Here is a 17,949-nt window from a genome sequence, read left to right on the forward strand (position 1 = left end):
CCCCCCTTCCCCCCCTCCCTCTCCCTACCCCCCTCCTTCCCTCTCCCCACCCCCCTCCTTTGCTTATTTGTTTTGGTCCTTAAATTCCACATTTGAGGGGCACCTGGATGCCTCAGTCAGTTAAGCGTCTGACTGTTGATTTTGGCTCAGGTCATGATCTCACAGTTCATGAGGTCAAGCCCCATGTCAGGCTCTGCGCTGACAGCATGGAGCCTGCTTAGGAGTCTCTTTCCCCCTCTCTCTCTGCCCTGCTTGTACTCTCTCTCAAAATAAATAAACTTAAATAAAATCCACATATGAATGAAATCATACAGTATTGTTTTCTCTGATTAACTTATTTTGCTTAGCCTAATAGTCTCTAGCTCCACCCATGTCATTGTAAATGGCAAGATTTCATTCTTTTTTATGGTTGTATATATATATTTATACACACAAACTGGAATATTACATATGTATAATCTCTCTCTCTCACTCACACACACACACACATACACTCCCTCTCTCTCCGCATCTTCTTTATCCGTTCATCTATTGATGGACACTGGGCTGTTTCCATATCTTGGCTATTGTAAACAATACTGCTATAAACATCAGGGTGTGTGTATCCCTTTGAATTAGTTTTTTTGTATTCTTTGGGTAAATACCCAGTAGCACAATTGTTGGATCATAGGATAGGTCTATATTTTTAACTTTTAGAGGAACCTCCATACTCTTTTCCACAGTGGTTGCATTAGTTTGCATTCCCGTCAACAGTGCAAATGTTTCCTTTTTCTCCACATCGTCACCAACACTTGTTTCGTGTGTGTGTGTGTGTGTGTGTGTGAATTAATTTTTAGAGAGTGAGCTGGGGGAGAGGGATGGAGAGAGAGAGAGAGAGAGAGAGAGAGAGAATCTCAAGCAGGCTCCATGCTCAGTGCGGAGCCCAATGTAGGGCTTGATCTTACAGTCCTGGAATCATGACCTGAACTGAAATCAGGACACCCAACTGACTGAGCCACCTGTATTGTGTTTTTTATTTTAGCCCTTCTGATAGGTGTGAGGTCATATCTCATTGTGGTTTTGATTTGCATTTCCCTGATGATGATGAGCATCTTTTATATGTCTGTTGGCCATCTGTATGTCTTCTTTGGAGAAATGTCTTCTGCCTATTTTATTCTTTTTTTCTCTTTCCCCCCTCCCTTTTAAAAGTAATCTCTACACCAATGTGAAGCTCAAACTCACCACCCCAATATTGAGTCACACACTCCACCCACTGAGCCACCCAGGTGCCCCTGTCCATCTTTAAATTGGATTATTTGTTTTTTGGGTGTTTAGTTATATCAGTTCTTTATATATTTTGGATAGTAACCCTTTATTGGATATGTCATTTGCAGATATCTTCTCCCGTTCCTTAGGTTGTCTTTTAACTTTGTTGATTGTTTCTTTTGCTGTGCAGACGCTTCTTATTTTGATGTAGTCCCAATAATTTATTTTTGCTTTTGTTTCCCTTGCCTCAGGAGACATATCTAGAAAAAAGTTGTATGGCCAGTGTCAAAGAAGTTACTGCCTATGTTCTCTTCTAGGATTTTAATGGTGTGAGGTCTCATATAGGCCTTTAACCCATTTTGAATGTTTTTGTGTGTATGGTGTAAGAAAGTGGTCCAGTTTCTTTCTTTTGCATGTTGCTGTCCAATTGTTAAAGAGACTGTCCTTTTTCTACTGCAGATTCTTTCCTGCTTTGTTGAATATTAATTGACCGTACAGTTGTGGGTTTATTTCTGGGTTTTCTATTCTTTTCCACTGATCTCTGTCTTTTTTTGTGCCAGTACCATATTGTTTTGATAATAAAATCTTGAGTGGGATTTGAATAGGCAGAAGACTGTCTTATAGTGAGAAATAGATATTCCAAAGCATAAGATTTTGATATGTGGGCTTAAAATTTTATATACATAATAAATGTTAAATTACAGATATATTTGGAAGGACATAAATAAAAATAAATCCTATCAGCAGAGATAACTACCTTTAACATTTTGATATATATCTTTGTAGACTTTTTTCTATTCGCACATATACGGGTGTGAAAAATGAAAAAATAATGAATGCCAATTCATGAGTAAATGAGAAAACAAATATATAAAAGGATAGTATTAAATTGTTTCATAAAGATTCACTAACAATTTTTTGCTGTTATAAGATTATGGTAATTTAATTGATCAGTGAAAGTACTGTGGTCCTTGTGATTCCTAAGGTTTTTCCTTCCTGAACATATTAGATACATTTGGTAGAGTAAGTAGACTCATTGTTTTGACGGATAATAAATCTCTTATAATTTTTTTTAGGTGCTGGGTCTTCAGCTCTGAAGAGGCCATTTGAAGATGGATTAGGGGATGATAAAGATCCCAATAAGAAGATGAAACGAAACTTAAGGAAAAGTGTGTAGAATCTTTATTCTTACAGATGTGAACTAGAAAAGATTTGTAGTCTCAGACAGGGAAATAAAAATTTCAAAGTGAAGAATTTGATTCGAGTTTTAAGAGCATATCTTAACAGAAATTGATGATTGAATAATTTTGTTTTGTTTTCAAGCTTCATTGCTTAAGATATATTAGTATTGACAAACTAAAATTGATGTGTAGATATAGTAATTCATATCACTTGTACAATAATGTTAGCGTGATATAAGTAATTTTAGAATTAACTTATGAAGTGAAATTAATTTGTATATGTGTATTCAAATTCTTGCTTTTTAAAACCTGGTGAATTTATAGTGATCACTGGGAACCTACAGATGCATAGATTAAAGCAAAATGGTTTAATTTCTGATCTCATTCTTATTTTTTTTGTGTGTGTGGTTTTTTTTTTAAACAGTTCTGGATAGTAAAGCAATAGACCTTATGAATGCACTAATGAGGCTAAATCAGATAAGGCCTGGGCTTCAGTATAAGCTCTTATCTCAGTCTGGCCCTGTCCACGCTCCAGTCTTCACGATGTCTGTAGATGTGGATGGTACAACATATGAAGCCTCAGGGCCATCCAAGAAAACAGCAAAACTTCATGTAGCAGTGAAGGTACAGTATTGCTTTTATTTAGCACAGCTTTGTTATTATATGTTATAAATAAGGTACTTATTTTCCTAATATAAATTAACAGAATTTTTGAAGATTTTAATGACAATGACATATAGACTTTTGTCATCTCTGGATTACAAAATGTTTCTTTTTTGGTTATAAAATAATGTGTGTTGATTATATGGAGTTTGAGAAATACAGAAAAAAGTAAAGACGAAAAATGGGCAGCTCACTAATATATATAGTATGTTGGTTTTATTTACTTCCAATATTTTTCTGTTAGCTTTTTTTTTTTTTTTTTTAATGTTTTTTGTTGTTTACTTCTGAGAGAGGGAGAGAGAGAGAGACAGGTTGAGCAGGGGAGGGTCAGAGAGAGAGGGAGATACAGAATCAGAAGAAGGCTCCAGGCTCCGAAGTGTCATCACAGAGCCCAGTGCAGGGCTCGAACCCACGAACCATGCGATCGTGACCTGAGCCGAAGTCGGACAGTCATGAACCGACTGAGCCACCCAGGCGCCCCTGTTTGCTTTTTTTAAAAAATGTATTTAGGAGCTGGTGAGCATGTGGAGAAATGGGCACCCTCCTACACTGCTGGTGGGAATGTAAACCGGTGCAGCCCCTCTGGAAAACGGTGTGGAGGTTCCTCAAAAAATTAACAATAGAACTCCCCTATGACCCAGCAATAGCACTGCTAGGAATTTACCCAAGAGATATAGGAGCGCTGATGCATAGGGGCACATGTACCCCAATGTTCATAGCAGCATTCTCAACAATAGACAAAACATGGAAAGAGCCTAAGTGTCCATCAATGGACAAATGGATCAAGAAGATATGGTTTATCTATACGATGGAATACTACATCGCAATGAGAAAGAATGAAATCTGGCCATGTGTAGCAACATGGATGAACTTGAGGGTGTTATGCTGAGCGAAATAAGGCAGAGGAGGACAGATACCATATGTCTGCATGTATAGGAGGATTAGGAGGAACTTAATGGAGGACCATGGGGGAGATGAAGGGGGGAAATAGTGGGGGAGAGGGAGAAAGGCAAACCATGAGAGACTCTTGAATGCTGAGAACAAACTGAGGACTGATGGGGGTGGGGGGGGAGGGGGAGTGATGGGCATGGAGGAGGGCATTTGTGGGGATGAGCACTGGGTGTTGTTGCAAACCAACTTGACAATAAACTATTTATTTAAAAAAATATTTTTATTTTTGATAGAGAAAGACACAGAGCATGAGCGGGGGAGCGATAGAGAGGGAGGCATAGATTCTGAAACAGGCTCCGGACTTTAGCTGTCAGTACAAAGCCTAATGGGGGGCTCAAACCCATGAACTCTTAGATTATGACCTGAGCTGAAGTTGGATGCTTAACTTACTGAGCCACCCCGGTGCCCTTGCTGTTTTTTAAGTTGAGCTCACAGTGTGTGTATAATTTTATTCACTGATATTTTTTTTCATTTACTATATTGTCAGTGTTTTCTCATGTTATCAAAATCTTCACAAATAATTTTTAATGGCTTTATGATATAACCTGATATGGATGTACTATTATTTGTTTAAACATCTTCCTATTATTGAAAATTTTCTTGTTTGCAGATTTTTCCTGTCATAAATAAAATTAATGATTATATTCATGCATATGCTGCCTTTTCTGTATTCCAGAGTATTTCCATAGGTCCAGGATTGAACCAACCATCATGCATGTATGTAGGTTTGTAGAAAGTTCCTAAATACTGGAATTTTTCCATGAGTACATTTGCTGTCTCGTAGATGAATGTGAAAATGTCAAAGATCATGTAGATTAAAGATCAGTTTTCACTTAAGAAAAGTTGTGTTATATAACAGTATGGCATAAGAATTGGTCTGTTTTCATGATCATTCCATTTTGCAAGTATTATTAATGTAGATGTGAACATTATCTTAGATACCAAGGATATAGCAGTGAACAAAACAAAGCCCTTGGCCTCCCAGAGCCTGCATTGTAGCGTGGAAAGAATTGGAGACAGACGACAGATATACCAATGAATAAATTATATGTCAGGTAGTAATAAGCACAATGCAGAGAAATAATAAGTAAGCTGTAAAAATATAAAACAATAGGATTATGTTGTATCTTGTTTATAAAAGGGCTACTTTAAGTCTGATGAGAGAGTAGGAGTTTAAAAGGAGGCCAAAAGGGGCGCCTGGGTGGCTTAGTCGGTTGAGCGTCCGACTTTCGCTTAGGTCATGATCTCGCGGTTCTTGCTTTCGAGCCCCGCGTCAGGCTCTGTGCTGACTGCCAGCTCAGAGCCTGGAGCCTGTTTCAGTCTGTGACTCCCTCTCTCTCTGACCCTCCCCTGCTCACGCTGTCTCTCTCTCTCTCCTAGAAATAATTAAAAAACATTTAAAAAAAAAAAAAAAAAAGGCCAAAAAAAAATGACAAATGAAGGGAAAAAAAATGAATCCAGGTACAAAGCTAAAAATACAGTTTAATAACTTAGCTATAATGTATGCTGAGAATGAGTCACAAATTTAGATCGAGGATCTCTAGCATCTGACTCAAGCTTGTGAAATCACTGTCTGTGACATAAGAATGGACAGTTGAGTATGAAGAGTTACAGTTGTTTTGGTATAGAGAGCAAGTGGGCATTCTCCTTGAGTAGGTCTTTATAAAAAAGGATACCAGAGATAGCCTTTAAAGTTATCTGTGATGCAGTGACTGTTTGTGGCATGTTATAACTGACTTTAGTGTTAGCTAGTGGCCTCATAGCATGTTGCAATTCAGTAAAATATGGGGGAGTAGAGCAGTGGCTAATTTTGTAATATTTTGTCTGTATGTGTTTTTCCAAGCCTTTTTTTAAACCTGCAGTTCCAAACTCCAGGAAGCACTGAAAGTGAATAATATTTCTCTATGTTTGATACAAACTCATTTGATGGGAAAATCTGACCCAAATTGATGCAGGACTACCTTAGTCTTTATCATTCCATTTAATGTGCATATTTTATGTTTCTTTGCACAAACATGGGGTAGCACCTGAACTGACTGGAGATTTGGAAAATATATAGTAAATATTTTGTATTAGCTTTCTAAACTCTGAAAAACAATGAATTCTCAAAATAATCTGGTCCCAAGGGTTTTTAGATAAGGAATGGTGGGACCTACATAATGTGTATACAGAATATATATTTAAGTGTTTTTTTGTTCATTTAAAAATATGAGGTTTTTTAATAGTTATCACAAAGATTACTCTCCTTTTTGTGTTATTATCACTATACTGTAATGTCCTAATCCTTTTAGATTTAGATGCTTCCAGTTGATTGCTTTACATCTTTTTGAACTAGTCTAATTATCCCTTAAGATGTATTCTATGGGTGCCTGCCTGGCTCTTTTTGTAGAGCATGCGACTCTGGATCTTGGGGCTGTGAGTTCATATGTGAGGGCATAGAGCTCTTCTTAGAAAGAACAAAACAAAAAACAAGGGTGCCTGGGTGGCTCAGTCGGTTAAGTGTCTGACTTCAGCTCAGGTCATGATCTCACGGTTTGTGAGTTCAAGCCCCATATCAGGCTCTGTGCTGACGGCTCAGAACCTGGAGCCTGCATCAGATACTGTATTCTCTCTGCCCCTTCCCCTACTTGTGTTCTGTCTCTCTTTCTCTCTCAAAATAAATAAACATAAAAATTAAAAAAGAAAAAACAAAACAAACAAGTAAACATGTATTCTAGAAATAGAATTTCTGGATCAAGAAGAGGGTACATTTGAATGATCCACTCATTAAATATGTGTTGGGCTTCCTATTATAATTATAGGCATATATTGCCAAATTGCCATCTATATATGACAAGTTTCAGGTTCTGTTTATTTTATTTTTTATTTTTAAAAAAGGTTTATTTTTGAGAGCGCATGTGCCTGAGTGGGGGGGAGGTGCAGTGAGAGAGGGGGACAGAGCATCCAAAGTGGGCTCCACAGTGTCAGCACAGAGCCCAGTGTGGGGGCTTGAATCCATGAACCACAAGATCATGACCTGAGCTGAATTCTGATGCTTAACCATCTGAGCCACCCAGGTGCCCCTCAGGTTCTGTTTATAAGAATTTGAGAGTGTTCAGGGTGCCTCTGTGGCTCTCGGTTAAGTGTCCCACTTTGGCTCAGGTCATGATCTTGTGGTCTGTAAGTTCAAGCCCTGTGTCAGGCTCTTGCTGACAGCTCAGAGCCTGGAGCCTGCTTTGGATTTTGTGTCTCCCTCTCTCCCTGCCCCTCCCTTGCTCACCCGCTCTCTCAAAATAAGCATTAAGGAAAAAAATAAAAAATTAAAGAGTTTGAGAGGGCTTTATATCCAACATGTGTTTATGGAAATAGGTCCCAATAGATAAAAATTCTTACATTCCTTACTCAGTAGCTTGGTAGGGGTCTGTACCTGGTGAGACAAATCACATCAGAGAATCAAATCAAAATAAAACAAGGAAAAAACAGTTCTTGCCACAGGAGTCTGGCTGCCTAGCAGCAAGGCACCCTGAAGTGATGGAGATCAGTTGCCAATATTTTCTTCACTCTTCCGGCCCTTTTTTCTGCTAGTCCCTCACAAAGGGCATCTTTAGGGACATAATCAGCCATATTCCATGAAAAGAATCTTCGTCATTGTGGGGAAAAGGAGTGAAGGCTCTTTGGAGAGGTTCTTGGAGCCATCAAGAGTCATGGGTAGGCCTTCTTTTGAGAGCCATAGGGTAGAGTGTGTTTTCATTTTACTTTTGTATAGTCTTTGAGGGTATCATCTTTCTCAGCCTCAGCCCCCCTTCCAGGGAAAAAAGGCATAGTTACACTGGATTTCCTGGTTACTTTGTTTCCAGGAATCATCTTGTGATTCTTCAGCCCAACTGATGTATTTATTAGGTTTGATTTGTTTGCCAGACACTTGAAACTTAACTTTTTCTGGTGTATACTAGGTTTTTTTTAGGGGGGGGGGGCGGGTTTAATGTTGATTCCAAGCAAACTTTTGTTCTAGAGGTCTGAGAACTCATTACCTGTTTTTTAAAGTCTTGTAGCATATACTAATTAATGCCCTCATGTGTTCATAGAAAAATAATTTGACTTTTTTTTTATTAGTTGGGCTGTATTGCAAGTACTCTTGAGATTGTCCATCAGTTGTATAAACTATAGTGTAGTGAAATATGTTGCTACAATAAAAAGTAAATAAATGAATATGATATGTGAGAAAAGCACAGAGAGAAATGGTGTTAAATAATTCATATTAAACTATTTTAATTGTGTTAAATTAAGAAAACCTGCATGTCTTTAGTTTTTATTGGAATAAACAAATCGGATTTGTGACTCTTGACTTTTGACTTGCAGCCTATATTAGCTAGTGTTCCTTCCAGACTGATAACTATTCTCTCAGGATGAGATTTTTCAGAGGAGCATATTACAGGACTCAGATAGAGAAGGTGTTTTCTTTATAAAACAGTGACAAGAATAAATCAAATGATAACAAGAATAAACCTGAGAACCTCTGGAACATAAGATACTGAAAAGGGATTCTTGGCTTTCTCCCTTGTGATTACAAAGTATTTATGATTTAAAATGTTCAACAGAATGCCAAATTCTTTATATGAATTAGGTGAATCAATTTCAAGTTCTTGTGTTACAGAGTTCTATTTATGTCCATTTTTTTATAGTTGTACTGTTTTATTTATGTTTGGGCTGCCTGGTCCCTCGTTTGTCAGGCTATCATAACTGTTTTTTGAGATACCTCTTAGGTATAGTTGGGATCATAAAGAAATACATTGTTTTTATACTCTGACAACTTAAAATAGTAGTCAGAAGCTGAAATAGATCCAGAGATCTTTAGGAGCCTTTCTCCATATATATTGATATAAACCTTTAAATTAGTAACTGACAGTGCAACAGCAACCTGCTTGAAAGAGAGTTATAAAAATGCTACTGAACGTATTCTCTTGTAAATATCGGAAAAGCATTATAATCTGGAAGGTGATATTAAAAGCCATGCTTGAATGTGTGTATGCTCACATGCGCGCGCGCGCGCACACACACACACACACACACACACACACTCACTCTCTCTCTCTCTCTCTCTCTCTCTCTCTCTCTCTCTCTCTGTTCAGAAAACTTTAAAAAAAGTCAGGCATTGAATGGTAATAGAAGAGTGGATATTGGGAGAAGTCATAAAGTAACCAGACCTTGAGAGACAGGGATGGAAATACAAACCTAAAACTGTTCCTGGTTCTCTTAGTATAGAGAATAAATCTTGAGACTGAATCCTTTTAAGTGTTGATTATGGTTTAAGTTGAAAGCAAAGAGGACAATAGTAGAAAGGTTCAGGTGTAGTTAACAAGCAAATTGGTTCCCAGTGAAGACTTCTTGATTTCCTTTCTGTGCTAATTTCCCCTAATGGATTGAGTCATAGAATTTAGAGGTCAGCTAATCAGTCTTCTTATTTTGCAGATTGGAAAATTGAGGATCAGAGGAGAAATACAGGATTAGACTGGCAGGTCTTTTCTTCTCTAGTCCATTGTACTTTTTACATTATGCTGTTTTACTTTTCCCCTCACCTCCTTGGTCGAATTTGGCTGTGCTATTTCTCTAACTCTTGCCTCCAAATTAAATGAACCAGAAGCAGCCTCAGGTTTGCATTTCTCTCATCCATTTAAACCTAATTACTCTGAGGATGTTTTTACCATTCTCTGTGGTGAAATTCTAGTAGGTAAACTTTGTTTAACCAAGGAGTTACAGATTTAGCACCATCTTGCTCTTTCTGAAAGGTGTTCCATAGATTCAAATGTTGTGGATTTGAAACTTGTTCTCAGTATTTCATCTGTTCTCAGTGGTCTCTGATGTTTGGATGAAACTGAATCTTAATGTAATTTGTATAGGTATTACAAGCAATGGGATACCCAACGGGCTTTGATGCAGATATTGAATGTATGAGTTCCGATGAAAAATCAGACAATGAAGGCAAAAATGAAACAGTGTCTTCAAACTCAAGCAATAATACTGGAAATTCTACAACTGAAACCTCCAGTACCTTAGAGGTATATTTATATATTTTTTCCTTAGAAAAAAAGTAGTGTTTGTAGATTATAGAAAAATTGAGAGATGTGGATAAGTGTGAATAAGAAAAAAGCATATACAAATGTATGTATTCTAGAGGCAGCCATTATTATTATTAATATTTTGGTTTATTTCCATCAAGCCTTTTTTCTGGGAGTATTTTTGTGACAGCACTCCTATTTCTATGCAGTTTTACATCTTGTCTTTTTCTTTGCACTTAACCCTAAAAATATCTGTAACCATAACTGTATAATGCATAACACATGAATGTACCTAATTTAACTAGCATTTTCTTTTTGCTGGCCGTGGAAGTTCCTTCCAGTATTTCACAGTTATAATGTATCAACACTGTCAACAATAACTGAAGAGTGAAAAACCAGAAGATCTGGCAGAGGAGATTTAGGATTATTTGAAGTTTGTGCTGAGCTGTGGGAGGCAGTGGGTCATCATCGAGTCGGTCTAGCCCTGAGGGAGGCATAGCCTGATCTAGTATGTTCCTCAGACTCTGAGTAAGTCCTGACCTATGAGCTTATTGCCACAGATAATAGAATGGGACAGAAATCCAAGTACTGAGTATACATGGCATTTTGGGGAACTCACCGGGCCGTTGTTTATTGCATTCTGCATGAGCAAAATTGGCTTTAAAGTAACAGCTTTAAAGGTTACATTAAGTTAAAAAAAAATTTTTTTTTTCCATTTGTGGGAACGAGTATTTACCAGACGAAGTGCACTGTGTATTTTTTTAGTCTGTAAACCCCTTGTAGTACCTGCTTACTGCCAGATGCTGCAGAAATTGTGTTCAGAGCTTCAAGGTGTTCTTAGGCTAGAAGCATAAAAGACATGTTCATAACTATAATGTAATATGATAAGTACTGTAATGGCAAAATGAATATAATAATGTGAAACCTCAAAAGAGGAAGTGATTAGGAAACTTACACAACTATAAAATCAAAGGGAGTAAAATGTGAGTGAGGTTTTAGGTGATGAGGAGGATTTTGCTATGTGGAGAAGAGGTGGAAAGAAGGCGTTTGGGGGCCAAAGGAACAGAAGGTATAATGGCCTGGGGTTGTGGAAGTAGGTGTTAGAGAGGCACCAGGCGGGCTGGTCGGGGTGAAGGAGCAGCGGGAGGCTTGTTGCCTGGGAATGTCATGCCTGACTTGTCATGGGACATTGCAGAGGGGCCGTGGCAGCTGGCTTTTGAGAGGACCAGCCATTCACAGGTGATGGTCACAGGCAGGGCAAGATGTTTTGCTGGCAGTCTTCTAAATACTTAGAGAAGAAAGTACTCATTAATTCTGAGACTCAGACTATGAAGTTCAGGGAAGTGAAGGAGAGAGCGAGCAGTGTGGGCTGCTCTAATAGCAGGCACATCATGTGTGACGGTTCTAGTAGTGAACACATCCATGCTTTGTGTCTATGTAATGTAGTCATGGCCTGGCGTGGGAGGAGAGAAAGCTCTTATTCTTCATTTAAAATTAAAATATTAAAATGCAAATATTTGTATGTCTTGACTCATTTTTTTTTATAAAAATGATTTCAGCTTTGGAAAGCAGAGTAATTACCATAGACCTAGTTTCAAAAATTACTCATTACCTTTTAAAGATGGAGACTGGAAATTTGCTTTGAAATTTTAAAAAGATTATAAAAACTCTTCAAGAAGTGATTTTTTTTTTAATTGCAGAAGACCCAGGCATGTTTATTAAACTAGGCTTATAAAGCTGTCCAGTGTTTCACTTTTTCTACAGCATTAACCACTTACCAAATCAGCATAGAGCAGTGTCCATTGAGTTTGTAACATAAAAATTGTTTTGGGCATTCAATTCTTTGTTCAGCGTTTCTTGAGCAATTACTATGGTAGAATTAGAGGCATGATCTCTAACCTCAAAAAGTGCCCAATCTTTTTGTCTTTGCTTTCTCAAGATTATAGTTGCAGTATTTTGTCATTTATTTTTGTTGCTGCCCTTTCGCTTCATTTGAGACTTCACACTCTTACATAAAGTACTTCTTTTCCTTACTGTAGTCTTAATCCTTCCTCTAATGAATGCTTTCTGCCATTCCTGGTGTGATTTTTTTTATTTTCCTACAACATAGATCTAGTCATGAATTTTCTAGATTGAAGTCTCTCCGTGGCTCCCGTAGTTCATGATAAAGTCAGAGCTCATTTGCATGGCATGCCAAGTCCTTTATGAATTGGCTCCATCAGAGGCATTTCTAATCAGGTCCTACCTTCCTGTCCTCACTCCCTTCTGTAGCCAAGCTGTGCTTCTTGCCCTTTCCCAAACAGATGTTCTTTGCTTCTCTTGGGCTTTTCCATGGCTGTTTCTTCTGTCTAGAATGCCCTTCTCTTTTGTTTCTACCTTATCAACTTCTTATCAAATTCGCATGTCACTTCCAGGAAAACTATCCTGATTGCCCTAGAAAATGATTCCTTCTGCTGTGTCTCCATAACATACATCTGTTCTATAATATATACTGTTTTAAAGTGATTATGTCTGTCCCTCCCACTTTACTCTAGCTCCTTTGGGCAGAGAGTGACTGCTTTTATTCTTATTTTTAAATTTCAGAATTCATAGTCTGTAGCCTACTGTTTTTACCTTAGGTGCCCTTAAATCTCTTCAGAGAGAACTGAGAGATGTGTAGGAACATTTTCTTCCCATCTCCCAAATTGAGAGTTATTTCTTCCTAACCCTAAAGATGAAGAACAGTGAACACTCAGATGTCATGTGAATCTCAGCTCTTCTGTCCGCTTTGTTAGTCATTTAAATAAAGTATTCTTAGATCATGAGCACCACAGAGCAGAGCCTGGAGTGCCATGTAATGGCAAGGCCACGTTGCTCTTGAATACTGATCTACTGAGACAGTCCTACTTTAGAGGCAGGTTGGCTAGAGGACTGACTGCCATGCTTGCTGCTTGTGGAGTTTCCATACCTTGAAACATACTTTGTCATTTGTATATAGAGGTGATCACACATCCTATCCCCTAAATGCTTTAAAGTATATTTTTGAGCCTCTTTTCAACAAAAACATAGTGTAATTGTATTAATGAGAAATTTAATACTCTAAAATCTTACTTGATTGAACCTCCTTTTAGGTAAGAACTCAGGGCCCTATCCTCACAGCAAGTGGCAAAAATCCCGTAATGGAGCTCAATGAAAAAAGAAGAGGTCTTAAGTATGAACTCATCTCGGAGACTGGTGGAAGCCATGACAAACGCTTTGTAATGGAGGTGTGTACCCAGATTCAAGCCAACCTTTTCTCCTCAGAGACCTAGGATATCCTGAGCTCATGCGTAAAAAAATTTTAGTCTGAGTTAATTCTTTTGGCACTATTTGACTTTTGGTGTTTCCTGTGTTGTGATACATTTAAACGAAAACTGTATAGAGGAATTGTATGGGATAATTGCAGAGTGTTGTTTTTGATTTTAGGTAGAAGTAGATGGACAGAAATTCAGAGGTGCAGGTCCAAATAAGAAAGTGGCAAAGGCAAGTGCAGCTTTAGCTGCCCTGGAGAAGCTGTTTTCTGGACCCAATGCAGCAAATAATAAGAAAAAGAAGATTATCCCTCAGGTATGAGTTAAGCATTAAACCTTTGCAGTGCTTTTGAAAAATATTACCAGAATTAAGTTTTCTTTTCTGTCTTTGTGCCACTTTCGCTTTTTCTGAAGTTGTTTCTTTTTCTTACATTTGGCAGCCTTTTCTTTGGGTTAGATCATGAATACTATAATATTCCCTGTTCTGTGGTCTTTATAGGCAAATTATATATTAAAAAGAGGCTATCAGTATTACGTGGGGGCTTTCGGTCACTCTTGACGAAGCAGAGCATTGAGGGATCTGGACTCTAATGAGATGTTGTATTTGTTTTAGGGGAGTTTCCAAGAGTACAGGGCCTTACTTTCATCAGAGTCGGCAGATGCACTTCCACTTCCTTTCCAGTTTTGTCCTTTTGCATTATTTATTTTGTGTTTTCCTTTGGGGGCAACACAGTAGAACTTGACCCTGTATCGATTCTGTTCATTCCTGACAATGGGAATGTCCGTGCTGCTGAAGGCCCAGGATTGTAACGAGGTCTTTAGAAAAGATGGGCTGTTGAATGACAGGTTCTTTTGTCGTTTATCCATTCCAGAATATTTTCTAGACCTATACTATGTGCATGATTGTGAGGCCAAAAGAGATACATTAGTGATTATAAGACACGTTATCTCCCTGGTGGAAAGTTCTCCCTGGTGGAAAGTGCTGGTGCAGTAATGTGGTAGAAACAAGTCACTTGAAAATGTTTAGGCTAATAGGAGGAAGCTGAGATCATTTAAGATTCTGTATTAGTTGGTTTAGTTTCTCTTACATATGCTGCGTCTACTGGAGGAGGGTAGAATTGGTCTCGTTTTACAGATGAGGACACGAGGCTCAAAGAAATGAAGACCTTGCATTTAGTAGCGTAGCTAACTGAGGGTAGGATCTCTTTAAACCAGGTTCTTCTCCTTCCAAAGACTGTGAGTGTTCTGTTGCGTATTATAGACATCTTAGAAATTTGTCTTGTCTTTTACTTATTGTAATAAACATTTAAATTCTAGGATTCAAAATATAAACAGTGAGAACTAACTTTTACTGAGATATGAAATACAAATAAAGTGTTTAAATTGCACTGGTACACATGTGGATAGAGAATAAGTGGATTTTATTTTCCTAAAACCTTCCAGGATATGTACTAAATTAGTAGAAAGATAATCGTTACCTTGTTTGCTTTGCTATGTTTTTTACCGCGAGGTGCATCTTGTATTAGATCATTTTAGTGTTTAAAAAGTGAGTGCACATAGTTATTAGGTAGTTCAGTTTGGTTCTAGTAGATAGAGTTCAGTTTGTGCGGAGTCACTCTACTGCCACCAGATTGTTACTTCCTGACTACTTGGATTAAACTGTGTTAAAGAAAAAAAAGCCAACAAAAGATGTCTGCATGAAGTTCACCCATTTTTAGAAATTTTCCATACTAGAAGCTATGAAACTCATGTGTTCAATGTGCTTGACAGCCAAGAAGCAGTCTATTTTGGATGTGTGGGCTGCATTTTTTTTTTCCAGCCAAATAGAAAAGTGGCTGTCCCTGTGCATGATACATTCGACCTTGAAACTGTCTTCTCCCCAGTTACTCTAGTGGTACAGGTGCTCCCAGGAGGAATGAAAGATGATGATTTTTCAGTGTGAGATAAATGTGTGTATGCTCTGAATATTTAAACTGTTTGAGATCTTGTTGACTTTTCCACAGTGAGCTTTGAGGCTCTACACCTCCTTCCCTGTACCTTGGTTATAGTAGGGAATTCTAGTAGTTTCTAGTTTGAGTTTTTGTTGTGTCTTTATGTTAGAATAAGTGTAGTGTTTAATTTAAAACTAGATATTCTTGAGTTTTTAAAATTTCAGTTTTAGAAAGGGATGTTTTAGCACACTTGTGTTCTTTTGGTCCTTATCTGTTCTTCTCTTGAGAGTTTTTCTATTTTTCAATTGTTGTTTCTACTCTGAAGTAAAAAAAACAAAGTGGGTATCATTATCCTCATTGTATGATTAGTGGAGAGACTCAAGTAGACACAGAGACTGTGTGACTTACTGGAGTCCCATGGCTCTTCAGAGCAAGAGGGGACTTCAGAGGTGGTATTTATTTAATGACACACGTCACACACAACAGCAGAAACAGTCTCAAAGAAGTCACATGACCTTCCTGGAATTCTCATTTTCGGCCTTCTTGTCGTAATTCTGTTTTGGGGAGTTTTGTTTTTGTTTTTGTTTTTTAAACCCCACTCAGGTTCATAGCTAATTCTTCGTGGTTGGTTGTTGCAGTATTTTTTTTTTGTCTGTGGGTGGAGAATTCAGTGGATTTTGAACCTAGGTATCAAGTGTCCAGTGTTCCTTTAGTCAGGCCGAAAATGACTTTGAATGTAATTTGACTACTGAAATTTGTGTATAGAAAATGAACTCTTTTTGGGTAACCCTCAAGTGAAAAGAAGAAATTACTTGCATTCTTTTATAAGCCAGTATATTCTCCAGAACGGCTCTGTAAGGTAGGTGTCATATTATTTTATAGGCGATAAATTAAGGTTCAAGGTCATAGATAACTTACTGACTCATCTGCAGGCTCAAGTTTCTCATAGAGGTTGTGCATTACAGAGATGACAGGATGTTAGTTCTTATTTTTCTCAGTAATGAAATGTGTTATTTTTAACAGGCAAAGGGTGTTGTGAATACAGCCGTGTCTGCAGCGGTTCAAGCTGTTCGGGGCAGAGGAAGAGGAACTCTAACGAGGGGAGCTTTCGTTGGGGCTACAGCTGCTCCTGGCTACATAGCTCCAGGTACAGTACAACCTGTAAGAGGCCTGCTTCCTCTTCTGGGTCACACTTTGAAGAACAGCATCTCCTTTATTTTCTGGGGTTATACACGGTCTCTAGAGACATAGCAGAAGTGTAAGATGGGTGTGTCTGGGAATTCAAAAGAAGAGAATCTGTGAAACGTCATAGGTTTTCCCCTGGCATCTGCTGAGTGACTAGAGGCTTCCTGGAGGGAGGTGACAAACGAGGAGTGTGGATGTTGAGCAGGGTGCATTCAGCCGGGGACCTGAAGTTGGTTGGGTGTGACAGGAGAGGGAAGCTGCTGGTAAGAGACTCCCTCACTGGGGTGGAGCCTGCTGCTAATAGCGTTTCTTTAACTTAATGTTTGGGATTCAATAAAGGCTACAGAAGTACAAACAGAAAAAAAAGGGGAGCTTATTTATTCAGAGCTTACTATACACCAGATACTTTTGCAGAAATGATTTCACTTAATTGGTTTTTAATCTTCACAGTGTTTCCTCAAGTAGAAATTATTTCCATTTTCTAGATGAGGGAACTAAAGTTTAATGGGCGAAGGCAGCTAGCTCAGTCTGAGACATGGAGCAAACATCAGAGCAGAGATTTGAATGTAGGTGTTTGCAGCTGCAGAGTTTATATTCTTCCCATTTCACCACGTGGCTTGAGGAAGATGGGAAAAGATGCCCACCTTTTGCCTTCTGTTCTAATACTTATATTATTTCAGCAGTAGATGTATAGCTGTCTCATTACAGTCAAGTTGTCTGCACTATTGAACGTATGGAACTTTTTTCTTTTATTTTGAGAGAGACAGAGACAGTGTGAGCCGGGGAGGGGCAGAGAGAGATCTCTGCACTGTCAGCAAAGAGCCGGACATGGGGTTTGAACTTCTGAAACTGTGAGATCATGACCTGAGCCAAAACCAAGGGTCAGATGCTTAACTGACTGAACCACCCAGGCGTGCCCCGCCCTTTTTAAGTTTATTTATTTGAATGTATGGAACCTTTAACTTGACAAGTTAACTGCTCGTAATTGTTGGTCAAGATGAAATTGTCATAAGGATTGAATCTTATCCCATCATTATATTTTATGTAACATTCCTAAGAAGTTCAGTTACATTGTGTGTGTTTTCTTTTGTTTTTTATTTTTTAATGTTTATTTATTTGTGAGGGGGTGGGAAGGGCAGAGAGAGGGGGACAGAGGATCTGCAGTGGGCTCTGTACTGACAGCAGAGAGCCTGATGCAGGGCTCAAACCCACAAACCGTGAGATGATGACCTCAGCTGATGTCAGACGCTTAACTACCTGAACCACCCATGCACCCCGGGTTTTTTTGTTTGTTTGTTGTTTTTTATGATGTTTGTTTCTTTTTTCCCCTGAGAGAAAAACAGAACATGAGCAGGGGAGGGTCAGAGAGAAAGGAGATACAGAATCTGAAACTGGCTCCAGGCTCTGAGCAAGCTGTCCGCACAGAGCCCAAAGTGGGGCTCGAACCCACGAACCGTGAGATCATGACCTGAGCTGAAGTCGGACGCCT

At 38.4% G+C, this 17,949-nt stretch overlaps 1 protein-coding gene across 4 annotated transcripts in view; it reads left to right on the forward strand.

Annotated features, from left to right (window-relative positions):
• LOC120236323 (spermatid perinuclear RNA binding protein) overlaps positions 1-17,949 on the forward strand; it is a 147,621-nt gene that overhangs the window by 107,413 nt on the left and 22,259 nt on the right. For all 4 annotated transcript variants that reach the window (XR_005529632.1, XR_005529631.1, XR_005529633.1 and 1 more), the window contains exons 11-16: positions 2,322-2,414; positions 2,851-3,050; positions 9,917-10,075; positions 13,186-13,320; positions 13,520-13,660; positions 16,299-16,422. Coding sequence is in view for 1 of the 4 variants with exons in the window: in XM_039239076.1 (XP_039095007.1) it covers positions 2,322-2,414; positions 2,851-3,050; positions 9,917-10,075; positions 13,186-13,320; positions 13,520-13,660; positions 16,299-16,422 (852 nt within the window). In the remaining 3 variants the exon portion in view is untranslated. The remainder of the gene's footprint in view (positions 1-2,321; positions 2,415-2,850; positions 3,051-9,916; positions 10,076-13,185; positions 13,321-13,519; positions 13,661-16,298; positions 16,423-17,949) is intronic.

This window comes from Hyaena hyaena, unplaced genomic scaffold (genome assembly GCF_003009895.1).
Source record: "Hyaena hyaena isolate Hyena2069 unplaced genomic scaffold, ASM300989v1 scaffold_151, whole genome shotgun sequence".
Classification (NCBI taxonomy): Eukaryota; Metazoa; Chordata; class Mammalia; order Carnivora; family Hyaenidae; genus Hyaena; species Hyaena hyaena.